This window comes from Metarhizium brunneum, chromosome 1 (genome assembly GCF_013426205.1).
Source record: "Metarhizium brunneum chromosome 1, complete sequence".
NCBI lineage: Eukaryota > Fungi > Ascomycota > Sordariomycetes > Hypocreales > Clavicipitaceae > Metarhizium > Metarhizium brunneum.
The window spans coordinates 7766706-7785251 of NC_089422.1; the positions used below are offsets into that span (position 1 = coordinate 7766706).

General features: G+C 51.3%; 4 protein-coding genes and 1 non-coding gene across 5 annotated transcripts; 3 read left to right on the top strand and 2 right to left on the bottom strand.

The window, feature by feature from the left end:
- Positions 1-3235: 3235 nt before the first annotated feature.
- G6M90_00g023650 (uncharacterized protein) lies at positions 3236-3358 on the bottom strand (the record flags this gene model as incomplete). Its single annotated transcript, XM_066129907.1, has 1 exon — positions 3236-3358. The coding sequence occupies one exon, from the start codon at positions 3356-3358 to the stop codon at positions 3236-3238; it is 123 nt and encodes a 40-aa protein (XP_065985709.1).
- Positions 3359-8679: 5321 nt separating this feature from the next.
- On the top strand, positions 8680-10668 carry mfsB_1 (Major facilitator superfamily multidrug transporter mfsB; the record flags this gene model as incomplete). The annotated part of the gene is made up of 6 exons (XM_014692704.1): positions 8680-8773; positions 8836-9145; positions 9205-9263; positions 9320-9359; positions 9413-9949; positions 10002-10668. The coding sequence occupies 6 exons, from the start codon at positions 8680-8682 to the stop codon at positions 10666-10668; spliced, it is 1707 nt and encodes a 568-aa protein (XP_014548190.1).
- Positions 10669-13086: 2418 nt separating this feature from the next.
- Positions 13087-16414, top strand: uaY_1 (Positive regulator of purine utilization; the record flags this gene model as incomplete). Its single annotated transcript, XM_014692703.1, has 4 exons — positions 13087-13427; positions 13603-14472; positions 14540-15482; positions 15548-16414. The coding sequence occupies 4 exons, from the start codon at positions 13087-13089 to the stop codon at positions 16412-16414; spliced, it is 3021 nt and encodes a 1006-aa protein (XP_014548189.1).
- Positions 16415-16985: 571 nt separating this feature from the next.
- On the bottom strand, positions 16986-17588 carry G6M90_00g023680 (uncharacterized protein; the record flags this gene model as incomplete). The annotated part of the gene is made up of 1 exon (XM_014692702.1): positions 16986-17588. The coding sequence occupies one exon, from the start codon at positions 17586-17588 to the stop codon at positions 16986-16988; it is 603 nt and encodes a 200-aa protein (XP_014548188.1).
- A 778-nt stretch (positions 17589-18366) lies between these two features.
- G6M90_tRNA00000016 lies at positions 18367-18465 on the top strand. Its single transcript has one exon. It is a non-coding gene; the product is annotated as a tRNA-Phe (tRNA).
- Positions 18466-18546: the final 81 nt, after the last annotated feature.

The window sequence follows — 18546 nt, forward strand, 5'->3', positions numbered from 1 at the left end:
CGAATTCGACGTCTTCTGCCTCGAAAATGACTCCGGTGTGGCGGATAGCGTCACAAGTCATCACTAATATGGCGTTGACAGCATCTTCTAGTGCATGAAACAATTACTGCTCCAGTTCAAAGTCAGCAGATAGACCAATCGGAGCTTGTGGTGTACTGGTGGTACAGATCCTCATGTCAGATATCATATTGTCCTGCCAAATGTAACAGATCAGGCATTTGAATTCCGAGACGAAACTTCCCGCTGAAAAACAGTATTCAGTCTGATTCACTCCATGTACCTAAGCGGCCTAGTAATGCAGTTCATGTCAAAAAAAGGAGCACAGGTAGCTCGCGCACGCTTGTGCTCCGTACAACGGTTATGAACGACCAAGTCTGCCTGGGTAATGAGGTCACGCCCTGCCTGTATCAGCCATACACCTGCAGGCCATTGTGGTCAGCGCGGGCTGCAGCATCTCAGAGACAATCTCACGAGGGAGGGGGCGGGGGTGATGTCATTTCAATGAGCAATAGCCACAAAGCATGGACTAGTTGATGAGGGCCTTATAAGAATCTGGTCTCGATTGGATCAAAGTCGGCGTATACAAGCACACCATGAGACAACTCAGGCGTTATAATGTCTTTATACATCGCGTAACATGCCTCTGTGCCTTGTAGCATGTTCGCGTAAAAAGGATCGCCTCGGGATAGACAAGTAAATATATCATATCAGAATCTGTGGTGCCTCATCCGCCTCCGCTGGCTCCCGGGTGCGAAGTAGTTACCGGCCTCTGCTTGGTGGTCGATCCGAGTCTCTGGTTGCTGGAGCCATGTATGGGGCTGTTGCGCAGCTAAAGTCCTGCATAGAGCTGAAGATGGGGTTCGCCGTGCTACATTTCAACTCTGTACGACGGAGCAAATCAGATTGATGTACTTCAGGTGTAGAAATGAGTACTACACAACGAATGAGAGACTGGCGGGAATAGCGAAGAAACGCCGTGGTAAGGAATACGTACTGAGCTGGTGTTGCATCGTTAAATCACGGGCCCATATGGGTGTTTCTGACGACTAGTCTCCCTCTAATAATAGCAAACGACTATAGTTGATGAACTCGTCATGAGAAGTAGAAAGATACATGACTATGTGTCCAGTCCACGAGCATGCCCAATTAGGCGCCTATGCCGAATTTCATTCAGTACCGCGCTAATTCCGTTTCTTGTACGTAGTACTCAGCAGGTTGGGTTCAATTTTATCCTAGAACTTGCCTTGCAGCCCTGTACGGAGGCATATTTAAAAATCGATCGGTTAAGAGCTGCAGTCGTCGTATTAGTTTCCCGTGGACTGCGTCTATGAGCGGTGAGGAAATCAGGCTGGCTGGGTGCAGCAGTCAGGCGATGCTCCAAAGACTGTCCGTGTCTGCTCGCGCGAGAGCCAGATCAAATCATCTCAATTGTCAATGGCCAGAGTTGCAGTTCGACGTGTACAGCTCAAGCCACGACGATCTTGGCGGACCAACCAATGCTCGTCCGAGTATGACGGCAGAAGTAGCCAGGCGTCGAATCGGTCCACAGAGCTTGAAAGCAGGGAATGTGTTCGGCGTTTCGGGCACGGAGCTGTTGTTCTCGAAGCCAGTGTAACACATAATGATTCCACAAACCAAGCCATCATCGTTCGAGTAAAATTGCAAAGCAAAAGCGTAATCTTGCATTTGCACAGCTCGATTGACGCACAGGAAAGCTACCAATATTGGGGTTTCGAATTGCCTACCTAGGTACTCCGTAGTCATGCAAAGACCAGGCATCAGCTCAATATCACCAAAGAACCTGGAGGCTGCCAATAGCTCCTCCGCTCCTTCCAATTTTGAAGGATGAGTGTAGCCTGGTCACAACATCGGGCAAGAGAGGTCCAGAGCGCTGGCAAGGTAGCTGAAGCAATCTCCTTTCCGGTCGATGTGCTCTGGAAAAATTATCCTTTACTCCTCCTCATTGCTCCTTCTTCCTGCGCTGGTCAATGTATGGCGCATCGTCTTGCCAGAATGATAAGCAACAGCCAAGACCATGGATCGATCGCTACAACACAGAGCATGGCGAATATGTGACATTTTGCAAGCATGCCACGTTTTGGTCAGCAAGAATTTATTCGTCCAATTATTGTGAGTGTCCCCGCGTGGCATGAACCTTGAGCCGCTTGGAGATTTCCTTCTCCGGCAAGATCTCATTGTCCCAACAACTTTTGTACTTCTATGTATCACGACGTAAGCCCGTCAGCTGATCGGAATCCCAGGCAGTTACCCTTGCTGTGCTAGAGAAATCGCATAATACGAGCCGAGAATCAGGCGACTTCACAGTCTGTGGCTGGGATGCATATTCTACCAAAAGGAAAAATTGCTTCCGTCGTACAAACACTTGCATAAGTGTACTCCATAATCAGAAGTGTGCCGAGAAACGCACATCAAAAGCAAGTTCTAATGGAAACAGAAAAAGCAAATCTGCTGAAAGATAAGAGCGCCACAGAAAAGCCGACAATGAAAACATCCTGGAACAACAAGATGGGCACTTACAACAGTCTTTCTGGGAAAAAGAGGCCCGTGCCCACCCTGTCCCTTGCAGACCATCTCACATTCGATCTGGTTAAAACGCAGTAGTACATGACTGTATGTATGTGTTATTCAAATAAATTGCCCCTTGCAACAAGATGCCACTGGGGGTTTTGTTCAACATGCTGTTCCGCTTCTTTTGTGGTCCATTTTGTCTCTATTCTGACGATATGGGCTATAAAAGCCCCCCATCTAATCTCTTCATCTATCCGATGCTTGATTTATCTTCACTCGCGACAGACACCGGGTCGGATATTCGAGGTTCCCCGGTCCAACATCCAAGGAATGGTGTATCCGCAAACGGTCCAGCATCAATGGGCTCTAGACCCAACCAACCTACCGGGTCGCTGCCCCTGGCATCCATCTTGGTTAACACCCCCCTTTAACTACCCCAGGTACATGGCCAAGAAGCCTAAACAAGCCGAGTATAGCTTCCGCCCCCACTGGTAGTGGTTGCTTGATAGGCTTACATGCTACTACTACGATACAGCGAAGGTGAGCTAGCTTACAAGCCAAACCAGCTTTAATTTTCCGGTACATCAAGTACCAGCCACTCAGTGGACTGGCTAGCTTTAGAGGCCCCGGGGAACTGAACCGGGACCCGCTAGCCGGAACGCAGGAAATCCTCCCCGACAGTTTGCTGTTGTTCGCTGACTCGAGCCTATTGGACGAAAATGGGAAAGGCATCTGGTTGCACAAATGACGACATGAACCGCAGAAATTCAAGAGCCCCAAGACCGCCATCGACATTACTAGCAGCGCCACTAAACAAACTACCAGCCATGTTGACAAGATCACAAGGCATATGATTGTAGCGGTGAGCTACATCCGCACTAGCTATTATGATGCATAAATTTCCACACAAATTTGGTTGTTCTACCAAAACGTCGCAGCATCCTCGAAAATAGGAAGCCAACATACATATTCGCAGCACGGATGAAGCCATACCGCTGCAGAAGAAAATCGGCACATCATGCACAAGCATTACAGGGTCAAGCCACCACGAAAATTCGGTCATTTGTTGATGCAACCCTGCCTCTTGGAACGATACGCATGCACTTTTGGGTATCCATGTTGTCGGGTTTTCCAACAAGCCATGAATAGCGCGGCATGTCATGCATGAGGCCACAATATTACGGAGTACTCCGTACGGGTGTTATATCGGATTGAGTACATCATTATGGAGTATCGGAATTGGACATGGGACCAAGACAGAAATTCCGAATACCTTTGTAAAGGTGTACATACATCATCTCAAGGAGATGAGATACTTCAAACAGTTCAAAAAGAACAGGGATGCAAAGTATTTTCCAACTACCAACAGGTGTGAAAGCAACAGCCAAAACCATGTTTCAAGCCGGGTCGGCGTTCTTAAGCAGAAAATCGACCCATTGTCATTTTCCGCAAATTCTACCACTGTTTCAAGTCCAAAAGGGGGGGTTGCTCTGCAACTGCCAACCCAAGTGGATGCTTGTTCTGGAATGTCTGCAACTCGGACCTCTGGAAGCAACCAAGCATTACCAGCCAGCCAGCCCTGCACATAACGGATGGACAAGGCTGGCAATGATGACATGTGGGGAAAAAAGGGGGAAGGGAAAGGGGGGGCACCGTTCGCCACGCGTCCAGCTTGACCTCGCCTTGTTCCAAATCCTTCACAACGGCGGCTAGATAAAGTACCATGGCCGGTACCTCTGCTATGGTGGAGCTCGATGCAATTCCGGCACTCTTCCGCAGCGACCCAAAGCATCGGACCAGAATTGTGGCCCGTTTAAGCCAATCCACTGCTTGATAGCCTGGTCACCAAGGGTCCAAAAGAATCAATCCATGTCAAAATCTGCTCCTACAACATGTGGCACCCCCTGGCAGATTTTGGCGCATGACTAGCAGGCGAAAGCTGCCCCATTCGAGATCCAGATTTCTGCGTATCCTCATAATGTCTGTCACCCCTATAGTCAACCACGGCGGTGATTAACATAATACGAGGGCATGGACGGTTAGCAAGCTTTGATGCCACATGGCACTCACCCAATCCTCAATCCGGAGCTAAATCAAGCATGCGGCGCCATTTGGCACGCCAGACTAGATCCCATGCGAATTATCTCACAATCGAGCATGAGACGCCAAACGCCGTTATGGTTCGGTGAACTACGTGAAGGTCGTTGAGGATTCTTCTGTAAACAGCACTCGCTCTGACGCAAATCTTACGAAGTGAACCGGAGCAAAATTGTACCTGGCGTCCCGGGCGATTCAGCAATATAGTCAATTTCGGAATTTGGACCACACAGGCAGAGAAAGGTCGGAACAACCGCCTCTTCACATCCGTATTCTCTATGCCAAATTGGATCATTGCCGTTGAACTTTGCTCACATGCAACTATTGTCCGTACGCAGATTGTCCATCGTGGGACCATCGCGCAATATCTGGGTGTTGCTGGATTACCGGTGTCGGATAACTCGATCAACATACAGAGACGCCATGGATATGCACATCAGGGAATACCCATTTGTGCCCGGGTTTTTTCTTGGGGCATGCTGGTGTTTTCTTGTGCTAGTCAGTATTCTAGTCACATCGGCTGTTCGCATTTGGGAAATCGGGCTCTCCTTCACTATTCTTATTATTTCGGACTGTTATGGTAGTTGACACTAGCATTTGACAGGGCACCTGGGTAATATCATAGATAAGCAAGATTGTTTTGGTGGCCCTCGCGTTGCACATCCATGCCAAGGCGAGTTTGTATGAGGAAGACCTGCGACCTGCCAGATTTACTAACAGAGTAGTAGTGTCAGCATTCCCGCTCTATCTCAAGGTATAACTGATCGGATAGTCGAATAGACCTCTTGTCTCGGACTGAAGTCTTTCTTTCAGGGTTTGACAAACCCTTGTGGTCACGCTGAGATACCCGCAATGCGGCTCAACGAGACATTGCGTGAGGTACATGGCATGTCCCAATTATAGACAGTTGTCATGTAACAACTACGTCACGCGGGGCTTGCAGGATTTGCCTTCACCTACATACCGCCTCAGATGGGACTTGAGCGGATACTATTCCTCACCGAAGGCAATCATATGCACATGTGTCATGTGCTAGAGCTGCATGCTCGTTCTACCGCTTCATTCGACAAAACAGCGAGGGCCATTGCGCCCGAGGCACAATACCAGCCTTAAATAAGCGCTCTTTCCGAAGGTTTAAACGTTGGATTAATCCCGTGCTTGTGACGTCTAGCTGTTAGGCCTCGGATTGGGCGCCTGCGACGTTGCTTCCTCTGTTCGCTGTGGCCCCATCACTGCTGGCCATGGCTTTTCAACTTACTACGTATCAGTTTCGTAACCGAAGGACTCCTCGTTTCTGATGAATATTAAAGGGAGTACCAAGAAAATCAAGTCTGACGCATGCAAAAACTGCCAAAGGGTAAGGTAGTTGGTATGCACCTGCTGGCAAATCTAATTCGCAGATTGCAGAAGCTGGCATATTTAGAGGGTCATGGCGGTCACCCATAACATTTTCACACCAAAAAGGCAGAAAGGGACAAGGAAAAAGCAAAGACGATGACAATGATCCTTCCTGTGGATCTCAGTCTCGGGACGCGCATTGGATGCCTCAATGACTGGACGAATACTCCGTACGCAATAATAATTACCAAATGTTATTCGCATGGCGCGTTTCCTTTGTTCTTGAAAAGAAAAAAAGGAAAAAAAAGAAAGCCAAACAGTTGTATCGGCTGGCCATTTTAGGTTGTGGAAATGAAACCGCAATTACTTGAAGCATGAGGGGCACAGGGTATTTAACCAGCCATGACTGATTTCCTTTTTCTCCGTGTTAGGGGTACAAGGACACGCGACGAGCTCCGGGCGATCTTACAACACGAACACCCCAGGCTCATCGGATGTGCCGCGTTATACGTCCGTTCCAAGAACAAGTTTTAAACAAGCGAAGAAAAAGAAACTTGACAGAAGCAAAAAAAAAAAACGGCCTCAGTACATGTTGTATGGTGTGGCTCAACAATCCAGACAGGGCAGAGTCCAGCCCTAGAGGACGTCCGCCTGAGGTCTTAGGCGACCGTTAACGGATCGTCTTCTCCCCCCCACCCCAGTCGTCAACTAACTCATCGTGGACTAATAAGACGTCAAGAACGGCTGTGACACTTTGCAGCTCAGCAGCGGCGCCTACTTGCTTGACAACTCTCAAGGCGATAATAGGCGGTGTCGCCAAGTGGTCACCAGATGCCCTCTGGAGCACCTCACGGCATGGATTTAGCGTTGTGTTACCCGAGCCAACTGGAGGGCTTGTCTTGTTGTACAAGCTCTTCCAGAGTCGATGGTGAAGATGTCGCCCGCCGCCAATCATGTCATGGTACAGCACAGAGCGATCACGGTATCAGAGCTTTACAGACCATGGATGGGGTGCTTTTTATGCTTCGGCATGCTAAACAATCCAGTAGGGCAACTGCAATAGAAATCCGGACGGGACAACTGGGCGCCAGACACAGATACGCAAACACGCAGATGTGCAGATACGCAAATGTTCGGACGGTCTCGTCCGCCGCCGGGGGGAACATGACAAGAAAATGGGAAAATGATAAAAAGAGACAAGAAAATAATCCACGGCTTGGTTCCCTTGTGTCGTGGGCAGCTTGGGCTGACTAGGCTCGTCACCGCCATGCTCTCCATGCTCTCCACCTCTGGCTCATCCTACCCCTGCCTCACTGCGTACTTTTGATGTGAGGATGACAATGGCTCGAAAAAGCTGGGGCACAGAAACAACGCTCGACTGGCGAGGTCGAAGAGGGGAGGTACTTGGGAGGTACCAGAGGCGCTGTGCCAGGTAGCCTCTGCAAAGCTGGGACCGTGCTGTTGGCTCAATGCTCCAAGCCCGGTGTACAATAGTATTTTGAGTCTTCAGCCGTGGCCTTGGCTGACAATCTGCTAGACACAAGGGCCAGTTGACGCTCCCCGGCAGCTTGAACAGGGGCCACATATCGGCTCAGGTTTCAATGTTCCTTCTGTCTGGCTCGCCCCTGCAAGCTTGAACCCGGCATGAGCCCGGCTAGTACCTAGCGAATGTACCTGGGGTGCTAGGGACTGGGTACAAGTAGGCAGGGCCATTCTACGGAGCTGTACTCCGTACCCGTCGACCCCATCCGCCAGGCCAGTCACCAGTTGATCACTTCATATTGCATTGTGTCAGAGGGCCAGACCAGAAGCAGAAGCCAAAGGGCTGGACACGATACAGTACATGACATACCTACACCCCTCCCCTGCACCGCACGGGTAGTTGTGCTTTGTACGGAGTAGAAAAGGCTCCAAAGCCCCACGCACGGCCCAATGTTGTGCCCCCTGGTCCGGGATTGGTGGGCGACACTTCGCCGCATCACTCTACGTACAGTACATACAAGACTTGATACCTGTTAGTGTTGGATGGACAGCTTAGAGGGGAGATCAAAGCCTCTTTGCACGTTTGCTTTCTCTGGCTCATGTCACCGCCCGTTCTAACTAATCCGGTGCCAAACTTAGCCCAGCCCAATGGGTACCGAAATGGGCCTCGTTCGCTTATTATCCCGGAGGGGGCCGGGGGGGCTTGCACCATCTTTTGTTTCTTTGCTGTGAAGAGACATCCGGAGTCTTGAGTCGACTTCGACTAAGAACTTATATGTGTATCCACTCCCGCTCTTCCGCTACTTCTCGTCTCTCTTCTCTCGCACTCCTTTGCCTTGGTGTTTCTGGCTTCATATTACTATGTCTAATCACCCGTCCTTGGTTATTCCGTCTTCAATCTCATCCTGACAAGAGAGCCTTGTTTGGATCTTACTCTTTCTGCTGATTCAAACTGGCACCTCCGCAATCCGCGTACAACTTAGCTTATACTATCCAGACTTGCCTATTCGGGAACGAGAGCACAATTCATCCTCCACGCACTCCGTTGGAGAAAGTTTTAAATCCATTAATCAATGAAAACATCGGCCTTGGAATTATTCACTTATCGTTACAATACAATCACTCGCAGCCGTGCTTGTGCTACTGTGTCCCAAGTAACGCCGAGTTTGCTTTACCACAAGAACGGACCGCGTCACTGTCTTTACTCAAGAGACTCAACTTGCTCAAGAAGCCATGGTGAGGGGGCAACCGTATGCCACAGCAGGCCGCAATGGCAAGAACGGCAATGCGATGCCGCCATTTCCCACTAGGCAGATGTTTGTATTAGGTATGAAAGATTGCAGCAACCTGACCGACATGTTTGTGGCCTGTACTGACGCACTCGGATAGCCTGCTGCAGAATATGTGAACCAATTGCATTCATGTCCATATTTCCTTACATCTACTACATGATTCAGGACTTCCATGTCACCGATGATCCTAGCAAAATCTCAGTCTATGCGGGAATGGTCACCTCAGCCTTCACCTTGGCCGAGTTTGCGACTGGAGTCTTATGGGGCAGATTGAGTGATAAGATCGGGCGGAAGCCTGTCTTGCTGCTTGGCTTGTTAGGAACAGCTCTAAGCGTTTTGGTTTTCGGATTTGCGCCAAACTTACCCGTGGCTCTCTTCGCTCGAGCACTTGGTGGCCTTTTAAATGGGTTAGTTGCGTAGTTGCCCTACTTCAATTTTTGACTCTCTACTGACATCACTCTCCCAGGAATATCGGCGTATTGCAAACAACAGTTGCAGAGCTCGTGACAGTCAAGGAACAGCAGCGTGAGTCCAAGAGTCCGAACCCAAGATTGTGCGGGTGCTAATGTGAAGCCTTATAGCTCGGGCCTATACCATAATGCCAATGGTTTGGTGTATCGGGTAAGTTCAGGTTACAAGTCGACATGGCAAAGGAGATTTCTGACGTTTCCCAGTTCAATCATCGGCCCAATGATTGGTGGTGCGCTTGCTCGACCTTGCATCAGCTACCCGGACATCTTCCCTCCAGGCACCATTTGGGATCGCTATCCATACCTTCTTCCTAATCTCTTCAGCGCCGCCACCGTCTTCGTGGGCGTCATTATCGGCTTCTTATTTCTGGAGGAAACGCATACGGCAAAGAAGCTGCAACGGGACGCTGGTCGCGAGCTGGGTGATCGACTTGTTGATTTGATTGCCACAGTCCCCCTCTGTGGGAGACTCGGCCGGCCTGCCGAGAAGAAAAGTCTCTTGGTGGACAATGGTGTGATGGGATACAACACCACAAGCACTGGCAGCTCCGGCTTATCAGAGGCGGACGAACCCTTGCCAGTATACCAGAGCAGAGAGAGTTCTCCGAATCTAGGACCTCAATCAGACACAGACCCCGAGGCTACCTCTGACTCTGGACGTAACGAATTGGAAAATAGGCCATTGGTTATATTTACCAAGCCGGTCATTATGAACATCATGTCCTATGGCATCCTCGCATTGTGAGTGGATTTCACCCGTTGACGCACAGTACGTTGCTAATTCATTCTGTAGCCATACAATGACTTTCGATCAGCTCTTTCCAGTATTTCTGAGCACAGAGCCTCCGATAAATGGGCCAACGGTTGAACTTCCCTTCAAGTTCGTTAATGGTTTTGGCCTCGATACTAAAACGATTGGCGTCATTATGTCGGTTCAAGGAATATATTCGCTCTTTTCGAACTACATGATTGTAGCACCAGTTACGACCCGGCTTGGATCCCTTCGTCTATTCCGAATGTTGGCCTTTTCATACTTCGCGTTGTACCTCGTTACACCATATTTAGTTTTGCTTCCGCAAAATCTCAGGATGACAGCCATCTATATCTTGGTTATCTGGAAGTGCACGTACGCAACCATGGCGTACCCGAACAACGCAATTCTTCTGGCAAACTCGGCTCCAACGAAGGAGGTTCTAGGTACTATCAACGGCATCGCAGCCTCTACGGCCAGTCTGTGCAGAGCTCTCGGCCCAACCGTCTCCGGTTTCTTGTATGCTGCTGGATTGCATACCGGCTACTCTGGTTTGGCCTGGTGGTTCAGCGGGGTGGTGACTTTGGTCGGAGCTTATCTGAGTTCCCAAATTTCTGAAAATGGATCGCAGGCCACAGGAGTAGGAAATGATGATCCTCTTCTGGACGAACGATTGCTCGATGATTACGATGACAACGACGTTGTCTGATACCTTATCTTTTCGAAAAAAAAAACATGCCTGGAAGATCGCATTCTGAGTCTTTTGTCTGCTCCATTTTTACTTTTCCTATACACAATTCCTTCAATCTGCAACATTTAGGATACCACCCGTATACCCGCCTCGGCATTTTTACTCTTTCTTCCCACTACTTTTTCTCCTTGTCGTCTAAACCAGAATTAAGGTTGGCGTTTCAGGACGTTCTCGGAAACCACGGTTATATTTGGTAGCATAGACTTTTTTTTTTCTTCTTCAATCATGAGACAACCAGATCCCTCGCAGAATATTAGGCTCGAGCTACCTCTGGAGCCATTTTGCTTTCTTTTCTTTTTCTCCCCCTTTTCTCAGGTTCAACATGTGGCTCGGCTCATGTTTGTCGCCCAGTGGTTTTAAAGTACGATTATTTATTTCATTTACCGGCAACGGTAATCTCTGTCATCGTGTTAAAATGCATTTCTACTATTTTCTCTCCTGTCGCCTTTTCCCTTTTTGTTTCATATACAGACTGGAGGTTGATATATGACCCGAGGGATGGCAACGTCACTCAGGGCACACCTGGCGTTGCACGGAACGGTAATGAATGGGATTTTGCATAAACTCGGGGCTATCTTACGAGTTTCGAGATTTGGATTTTGCATGACTGCTGCATTGAGCGTGGGTACTCAGGATATGGTGGTGAGATGGGAGCGGAAACTCCCGGGCTTAAGTTTAGAGATGTGACCGCATTTACAGGAATGCATAACAAATACCCCATGATGATAGGATATGAAATTCTGGCTTTAATGTTGTTGCACGTATACGTGTTAGATGAATTGCTTGCCTTGCCGACTATTTGAGCGTTGTATGTACACGTACGTACAAGTCCATGAGTCCTGTCAAGTCTCCCGCGGCTGTATGGGAGGATGCGCGGAAGAGGGCGCGGCAGACGGGCCAATGAAACAAGGCACTAGCAAAACAGGCGGAATATGCATTTAAGGCGAATATAGGAATATTTACCAAACCCCATGGCCGCCCCGAGAGGATAAAAACAAGTACGTACCAGGCAACTCGACGTATTATTGCAGGCGGAGTACGGAGTGCCGATGACGGCCTGGTGCGACCTCTATTCAACATCCGAATGGATTCGACCCCACAAGCGTCAAATGGATTTTCTTGTCTGATGGAACCATTTATTATGCTTACTGCACTCGGTAGGTACATGTGTATGTACTCTGAACCTGAGTACTACTCTGGCAGGCATTAATCAATGTACATGTTGTTATCGATGCACTCCACACTTTTCCCCACGGGAACTCGTGGAACGGGCCTCGATGGGCCATGGCTGCAGAGAAGCACAGTCCGTCGCTTACCGAAGACGGGCCAAGAATAAGCAGGCAGACGGCCGTCGCGGACGGAGCACATTGGCCGTAGGTGAGCCTGATGAAGCCGTCGAGCTGGTAACAAGAGGGCCAGGGCGGGCTCGGGCAACGGCCCAAGATTCAAGCAAGATTGACAGTGACAGCAAAGGCGCGTCTCAGCCGCAGCCGCGCAGCATTGTACATACATTGCACATATGTACATATGTATATGCAAGTTTCCTCGGCCCCGTAGTCCCGGCCGCTTCTCGTACAAATTCTCCGTCATCCGCGTTTCCTGCCATCTCCATCTCCGTCTCCATCTCGACCAACTCCACGGCCATTGGCTGTCGCACGAGTCAAGGTCCAGCTGTTGCTTGGCCACCGCTCCACAACCTGAACCCAAGGCCTCGTCCAAATAGCAGTAGTAATACTACATACTACTCCGTACTCGAGTTGGCGCCTTGGAAAGCTCACTAGCGTCTGGTCGACAGGGTCCAAAGTTGGTTCCTATCTTTCCGCGCAGCCATCCTTCTTCAGGGTCTGGTGCCTGGACGCCGGGTCGCAGCCATCATCCAGGCAAGAAGACATTTCACAACTTCACGACACTCTCTCGGTGTGGGCATGTGCACATTTGCATTTGCACTTGCACTTGTACATTGGCACACGTGCGTATTGTGCTTGGCCAGAAACAGGTAAGCGGCTCGGCTTACACTTGGTATTTTTTTCCCTCTCTCCATCTCTCTCTTTCTCTCGCTGCCTTGTCTCACCCGGCGCCAAATCCCAAGTCGTTGTACTCCGTACTTTTGGCAAGTGCGACCTGACGGGATAACCATACTGGTCTGACACCCCGCCATTGCCGGCACTTTCGCCAGTCAACCCCAGAACCCGAGCTCTCGAGTGCTACCTCGAGCTAACGCGCGCATGTCATCTTGGGGCATTAGGACATCCTGCGCCGCAAGAAGAACCCGTCCACCACATCATCATCACCAAACTTTGGCCTAGATCTCATAATCCTTCACCCCTTCCTCGTCTGCCCGTCACGGCGGCACACGTCGCAGGGGACCTTGCAGCCATGCCATCGCATGGCTCTCCGTCTCCCGGTCACCAACAAGGGACAAAACGGCAGCGACAATCCTCTTACGACGCCGCATCGGATCGCAACAGCCAAACAAGCCCGAGTGAGCAGCTCGCCGGCGATGCCAGCCAGTCAGCCGCCGGCCCTGCCGATGCTGCTAATGCCGGCCCTGCAAAGGGTGGTCAAAGCAGCAACTTTCGCAATGTGAGCGCCTGCAACCGGTGCCGCCTACGTAAGAATCGATGCGACCAAAAGTTGCCCAGCTGTGCGAGCTGTGCCAAGGTCGGTGTTGCCTGTGTTGGTTACGACCCTATTACTAAGAAAGAGATCCCTAGAAGGTACGTATGTGAATTCCCGGACGTCTGGCGATATGCTCAAGTAACTAGATGCCCAGGTATCTGGGTAGCTTGGGTCAATGATGCTTGAAAATCAAGTCTTGAAGCTCCGTGGCTTCGGGCCCAGGGACGTCGTATCATTCTTTCCCGATGATGATGCTAACGTACTCGCCCGTAGCTATGTCTTCTACTTGGAAACTCGAGTGGAGCTGCTCGAGAAGCTGCTCGTCGCCAATAACATATCTTTCCCACCGGCAGAGAATCTTGAGCTGTGCTCGCGGCCCTCGGCTGATGCTGCGAGCACCCTGTCTGCAACGGATAGTGGTTACTCGGGCCAGTCTGAGTCTGGTGACCGCGCACATCGCGGACAGCACCATGCGTTGGAAGCGCTCAAGGCAAAGAAGGCTCCTCAGAGCCCAGCATTGGCCAGCATTATCAGCCCGCCAAAGGCTAGATCTCTTGCCTCGGCATCTGGCGTTTCTTTTGCGCGCGTCGTCTTTGCTGCCGTTCAATATTCCGTATCCGAGCAGACAGGCTCCGCAGAGCGTAGCGCAGGTCGTAAACAAAGTGTCAGCGGTGCCTCTGCCTCCATGAGGGATTCGTTCTTCGGCCTTCATACTCGGCCTACCATCCAGCCGGCACCTTTCCCCAAGAAGGAGGAGGGTCTGCGTCTGGCTACACTGTACTTTGAGCATGCTAATCCTCAAATACCCGTCCTTCATCGCGTAGAGTTTATGCAGACGTTTGAAAAGGCTTACAAGAATGCCTCAAAGGGATTGACTGCTCGCGAGCTGTACATGATCAACATGGTGTTTGCCATCGGATCTGGTGTTATTCTTGGGGAGCCGGTGAGGACACCTGCGCCGACAAATCCCAGATTGCCACTTGATCAGGCTCCGGGCGCCTGTCAACCAGAAGAGTATCATGCTAGTGCCATTGTACATCTGGAGGAATGCCTGAGCACAAGTGGTGGCTACTTGGAGGTCCTTCAGGCCGTATTGCTGCTTGCGAACTTTGCGCTATTGCGACCAGTGCCACCGGGACTATGGTACTACTGACTTTTGAAAATTTGTGTTTGCCCTTGTCGTCACTTTTGGCTAACCTTTATGGTGCAGGTACATTACTGGAGTGGCTGTACGGCTGGCTGTAGATCTGGGTCTTCACCATGAGGATGGAGGAGATGCCGATGCAATTCCACCAGAGCCAACCTCCGATCCCCATGCTGCTCAGGCTGCCGAGATTCGCGACGGCAGTGCTCAAGACCGTGGCCGACGACATTGGATTCGCGACTTGCGACGACGCTTGTGGTGGTGCACATACACCTTTGATCGACTAGTCAGCACGTGTGTTGGTCGACCATTCGGTGTCAGCGACGAAATCATTACAACTGAGCTACCTTCGCTCCTTGACGACGAATACATCACCCGGAACGGATTCTTAGAACCTCCAGAAGGCGATGACCACCCCAGCTACAAGCATGTGGCGCACCATTACTTCCGCCTGCGACTACTCCAATCCGAGATTCTGCAGGTCTTGCAGCACAACCAGGCACAAATAGCACGAGCATCAAACGCCAACCAGGCCAAGCTGTACCCAGAAATGCGCTCTCACCTGCCTTCGCCCTTCCTAGTGCACTTTGATTCATTCCGATCATGGCGCGTGGATATCGATAGAAGGTTATATTTATGGAAGGTGTCTGCGCCGACGAGAGAAGAGACTGGGGTGGCATTCTCAACTGAATTCCTCGAACTCAACTACTGGCAGGCTATCATCCTGCTCTATAGACAAAGCTTGAGCGTGCCAGCCATGTTTGAAGGGGAGTATAACACTTCTGATGAGGTCAACAGCCCAACGGCTTTTACTGCAGAACTACGTGAGGATGAGGACGGCATCTATCTCAAAGTTGCAGAGGCTGGACAAAAGATCTTGCGCATTTACCGGCAGCTTCATCTCAGTGGATTGGTCAGCTATACCTACCTATCAACTCATCATTTGTTCATGGCTGGCATTTCGTACCTGTATGCCATTTGGCACTCACCGGTAGTACGAAGCCGCTTGGTACGTGTGGATTGATGCACATCCAAAAACCTCGCTTGAACTTGACCTGACTAACCACGCGGCAGAGCATGGAAGAAGTCGATTTTACCGTTTTAGCAGCCAAGTCCGTCTTTTCTGACATGGTTGATAAGTGTCCGCCGGCTGAGACATGTCGGGATGCCTTTGAGCGAACAGCCAAGACAACAATCAAGATGGCTAGCTCCAGTGGTGGGTTCGGCGTGCCGCCCCAACAGCCGCGGCGACGGCGCAGGGAAACGATGCCGTGGACAAGTACCCAGGACGGCTCGTCCATGAAGCCTCCGGCCCGCGCTCATCGGCATCGCCAATCGGAGGCCGCGCCTTTTCCGTTTGACCTATCGTTGTCAGACGGCTTATCGTCTCCAAGCATGTCCAACGCTGGAGACATGGCCGCTCAGCATACTCCCCCACTCGGAAAGACTAGTAAAACCTATGATAGCGATGCATTCATGAGTGGTCAGGGCGCAGCTCGTAGTGGCCCTAGCCCCAGCGATGCAATGAGCCAGGATGATGGAGGATCCTCTATTGACCCGTCTCTGGTGCCTTCGACTCCCACGACACGACGCAGTGCGCCGCAGCATGGAGCGTCCGGCGGTTCCTTCCTAGGCCAGCAATTCGGTCTGCAAGGATCAATGGACTACCCCGACGCACAAACCATGGAGTTTCTGAACAACCTTGGTGCAACTCCGGATGGCGATATAAACGGCGTCGACCAGGCACACATGGATTTAGGGTTCGGAATGAACTGGGATGGCATGCATACCGAGTACGGGGACGGACAGCAAATCAATCCATTTGATACCTTCTTTTTCGGTGGCCAGCAGGGCAGCGGAGGCGTTGGCAACATCAACGAAGACGATAAAAACAACAATGACAGCAGCAACGGCAATAGTAACAACAGGAACAACAATTGAAGTTGCTTTGAAGAACCGGAAACTCTTAAACAGAAAGAATATTGGGCGACGGCATTTTTTATACATGGTGGTTCGGCGCAAGTATCTTGCAGGCCTCTCTGCGACGGAGACGAGCCTGTATTTTATATATACCCCTATGGAATCAGATGGTTGGTTGTACAGCATTGAACAGCGTGGTCGGGTCGGCGTGTGCCTCCCCAAAAAAATGACCCTTGTTGCATTTCAAGGCGTTGCATGGGGTCTGCCTGGTGATCAATTTGGCTTGGCGAGGATGAGACTGGGGCGTTGAGCATGTATTTGTATATAGAATGAGATGTGAGAAGCTAAAGTGTCTATGAAATGAGTCGCAATCAAGTACAGAATAAAGCGCAATCCAACGAGAAACGCTACACGAGGAAACAAAAATATCGTAACATCATAGCTTCAGGTTTTCACCAAGACGATTGGCGATGCCAAATTGCCGGCTTCATCCAAGAGCAAAAGACGGCAGGGGCTCGCCGCAAAATACTATTTCCAGCAGTGTACCGAGTACCGTATGTCGGCGTCTGTTCGGCCAAAGAGAGGCCCAGGCCTAGCTGTACCTCCTGCTCCTCCTCTGGTCGTCACTCCTGCGGCGACTGCTGTGCCGGCTCGACCTCCGCCTGCTCCCGCGCCTGCTCCGCCTCGGCGGCTCGTGCTCCTCAATCACGACCACCTCGTCCTCGAGGCGGCCCCCGGGCCTCCGGGGGGCTGGGGCTGCTGCCCTCGGCGGCGGGGGCACATTGACGGCCACGGGGGACGGCGGCACGGGCACCGAACCGGGGACGACGCGGGGCCGCCTGCCGCTGCCGCCGTCCTCTCGCACGTGCACCTCCAGCGTCTCCGTCTCCGTCTCGGTGGCGTGCGCGTGCCGCGGCGGGCGCCTGCGCTTCCGGGGGCGGAAGCTCAGCACGCTCGAAGACGACAGGTCGTGCGTCGTCGTTGTCGTCAGGACGAGGGCGGGCCCGCAGCCCAGCGCCGTGTACAGCAGGTACAGGAGGAGCAGGGCGCCGGCGACGGAGCCCAGCACGATGCCGACCACGACGCCCGGCGGCAGGGAGGAGTCGAGGTCGCCGTAGGCCGTGGGGATGAAGGCGTCTGTCGGCGTTGGGGTGGGCGCGGTGGGTGCGTTTTGGCGCGCGTGGAGCGCCGGCATCTTTGCTGGTGGCCGGGGGGGAAGGGGAAAAGGGAAAAGATGCGAGGTGAGGGTTTTTTTTTTCCCCCGTCATCCCATTGTTTGGGGAAGGGGGAGGGGCGATGGCGTCCCTTTTTGACGGGCTCGGGAGGGGGGAGGACAAAGACGAGGCTGCTGGTGTCAATGCATTGGGGTGGTTTCTGGTTTCCGGCGTTGCGCGTGTAATCCTGATGGCGCGGGCGCTTTGTTTGGTCGGCGGTCATTGGTGTGCGGGGACGGCAATGCGGCCTGTTGACATTGACCTCTTTTATTTTTATTCTTTTGTTGTTTTGGGATTCTGAGATGAAACAAGGTGGTTAGGCGGGCGTCTTTTTGTACCATCATGTAACTGATACTTGGGGTAATCAGCGCCTGGGTACAAGTGTGCTCTGTGCATTGTCGGGGAAATCGGAGCTTTGCCTGTTTGAAAGAGCGCAGGCCAGCCCCCGAAGCATCTGATTGGCTCCAGGGGCCATAGTCCTCGGTAACTGGTCGATAAAACGTGGCTTGGGCTGCCCACGTGCAAATAAATAACATCGTGAAATCGCATCGTGATGGCGCTGCGTTCACGCTGCGGCTCCCGACTCGCGTTGCTTCTCGCCGAGTCGTCCTGGGCCTGTCAGAATTTGCCCTGGTTCTTGGCGAGGTGCTCGAATTCAGCTCCGTGTCAGCATTACGCCGTCTCACTCCACACGAAGCCCATCCCCCACCCGTAAGCCAACGGGTTTATAAGCTACTTCAGCATCGGTTTCTTTCACCTGCGGTCATAGATTAGCTGGGAGATCGTCAGACTGAAGTCCAGGCTTCAATCCTACGGATGCCTATCTGAAGGTCGTGTGTTCAAGTCACACTGACCGCATATCTTTCTTTTTGTCTCTTTTCTTGGGGACTGACGGGGGGTCTTCGTTTATGATTTTTTTTTAAAAAAAAAAACTTACTT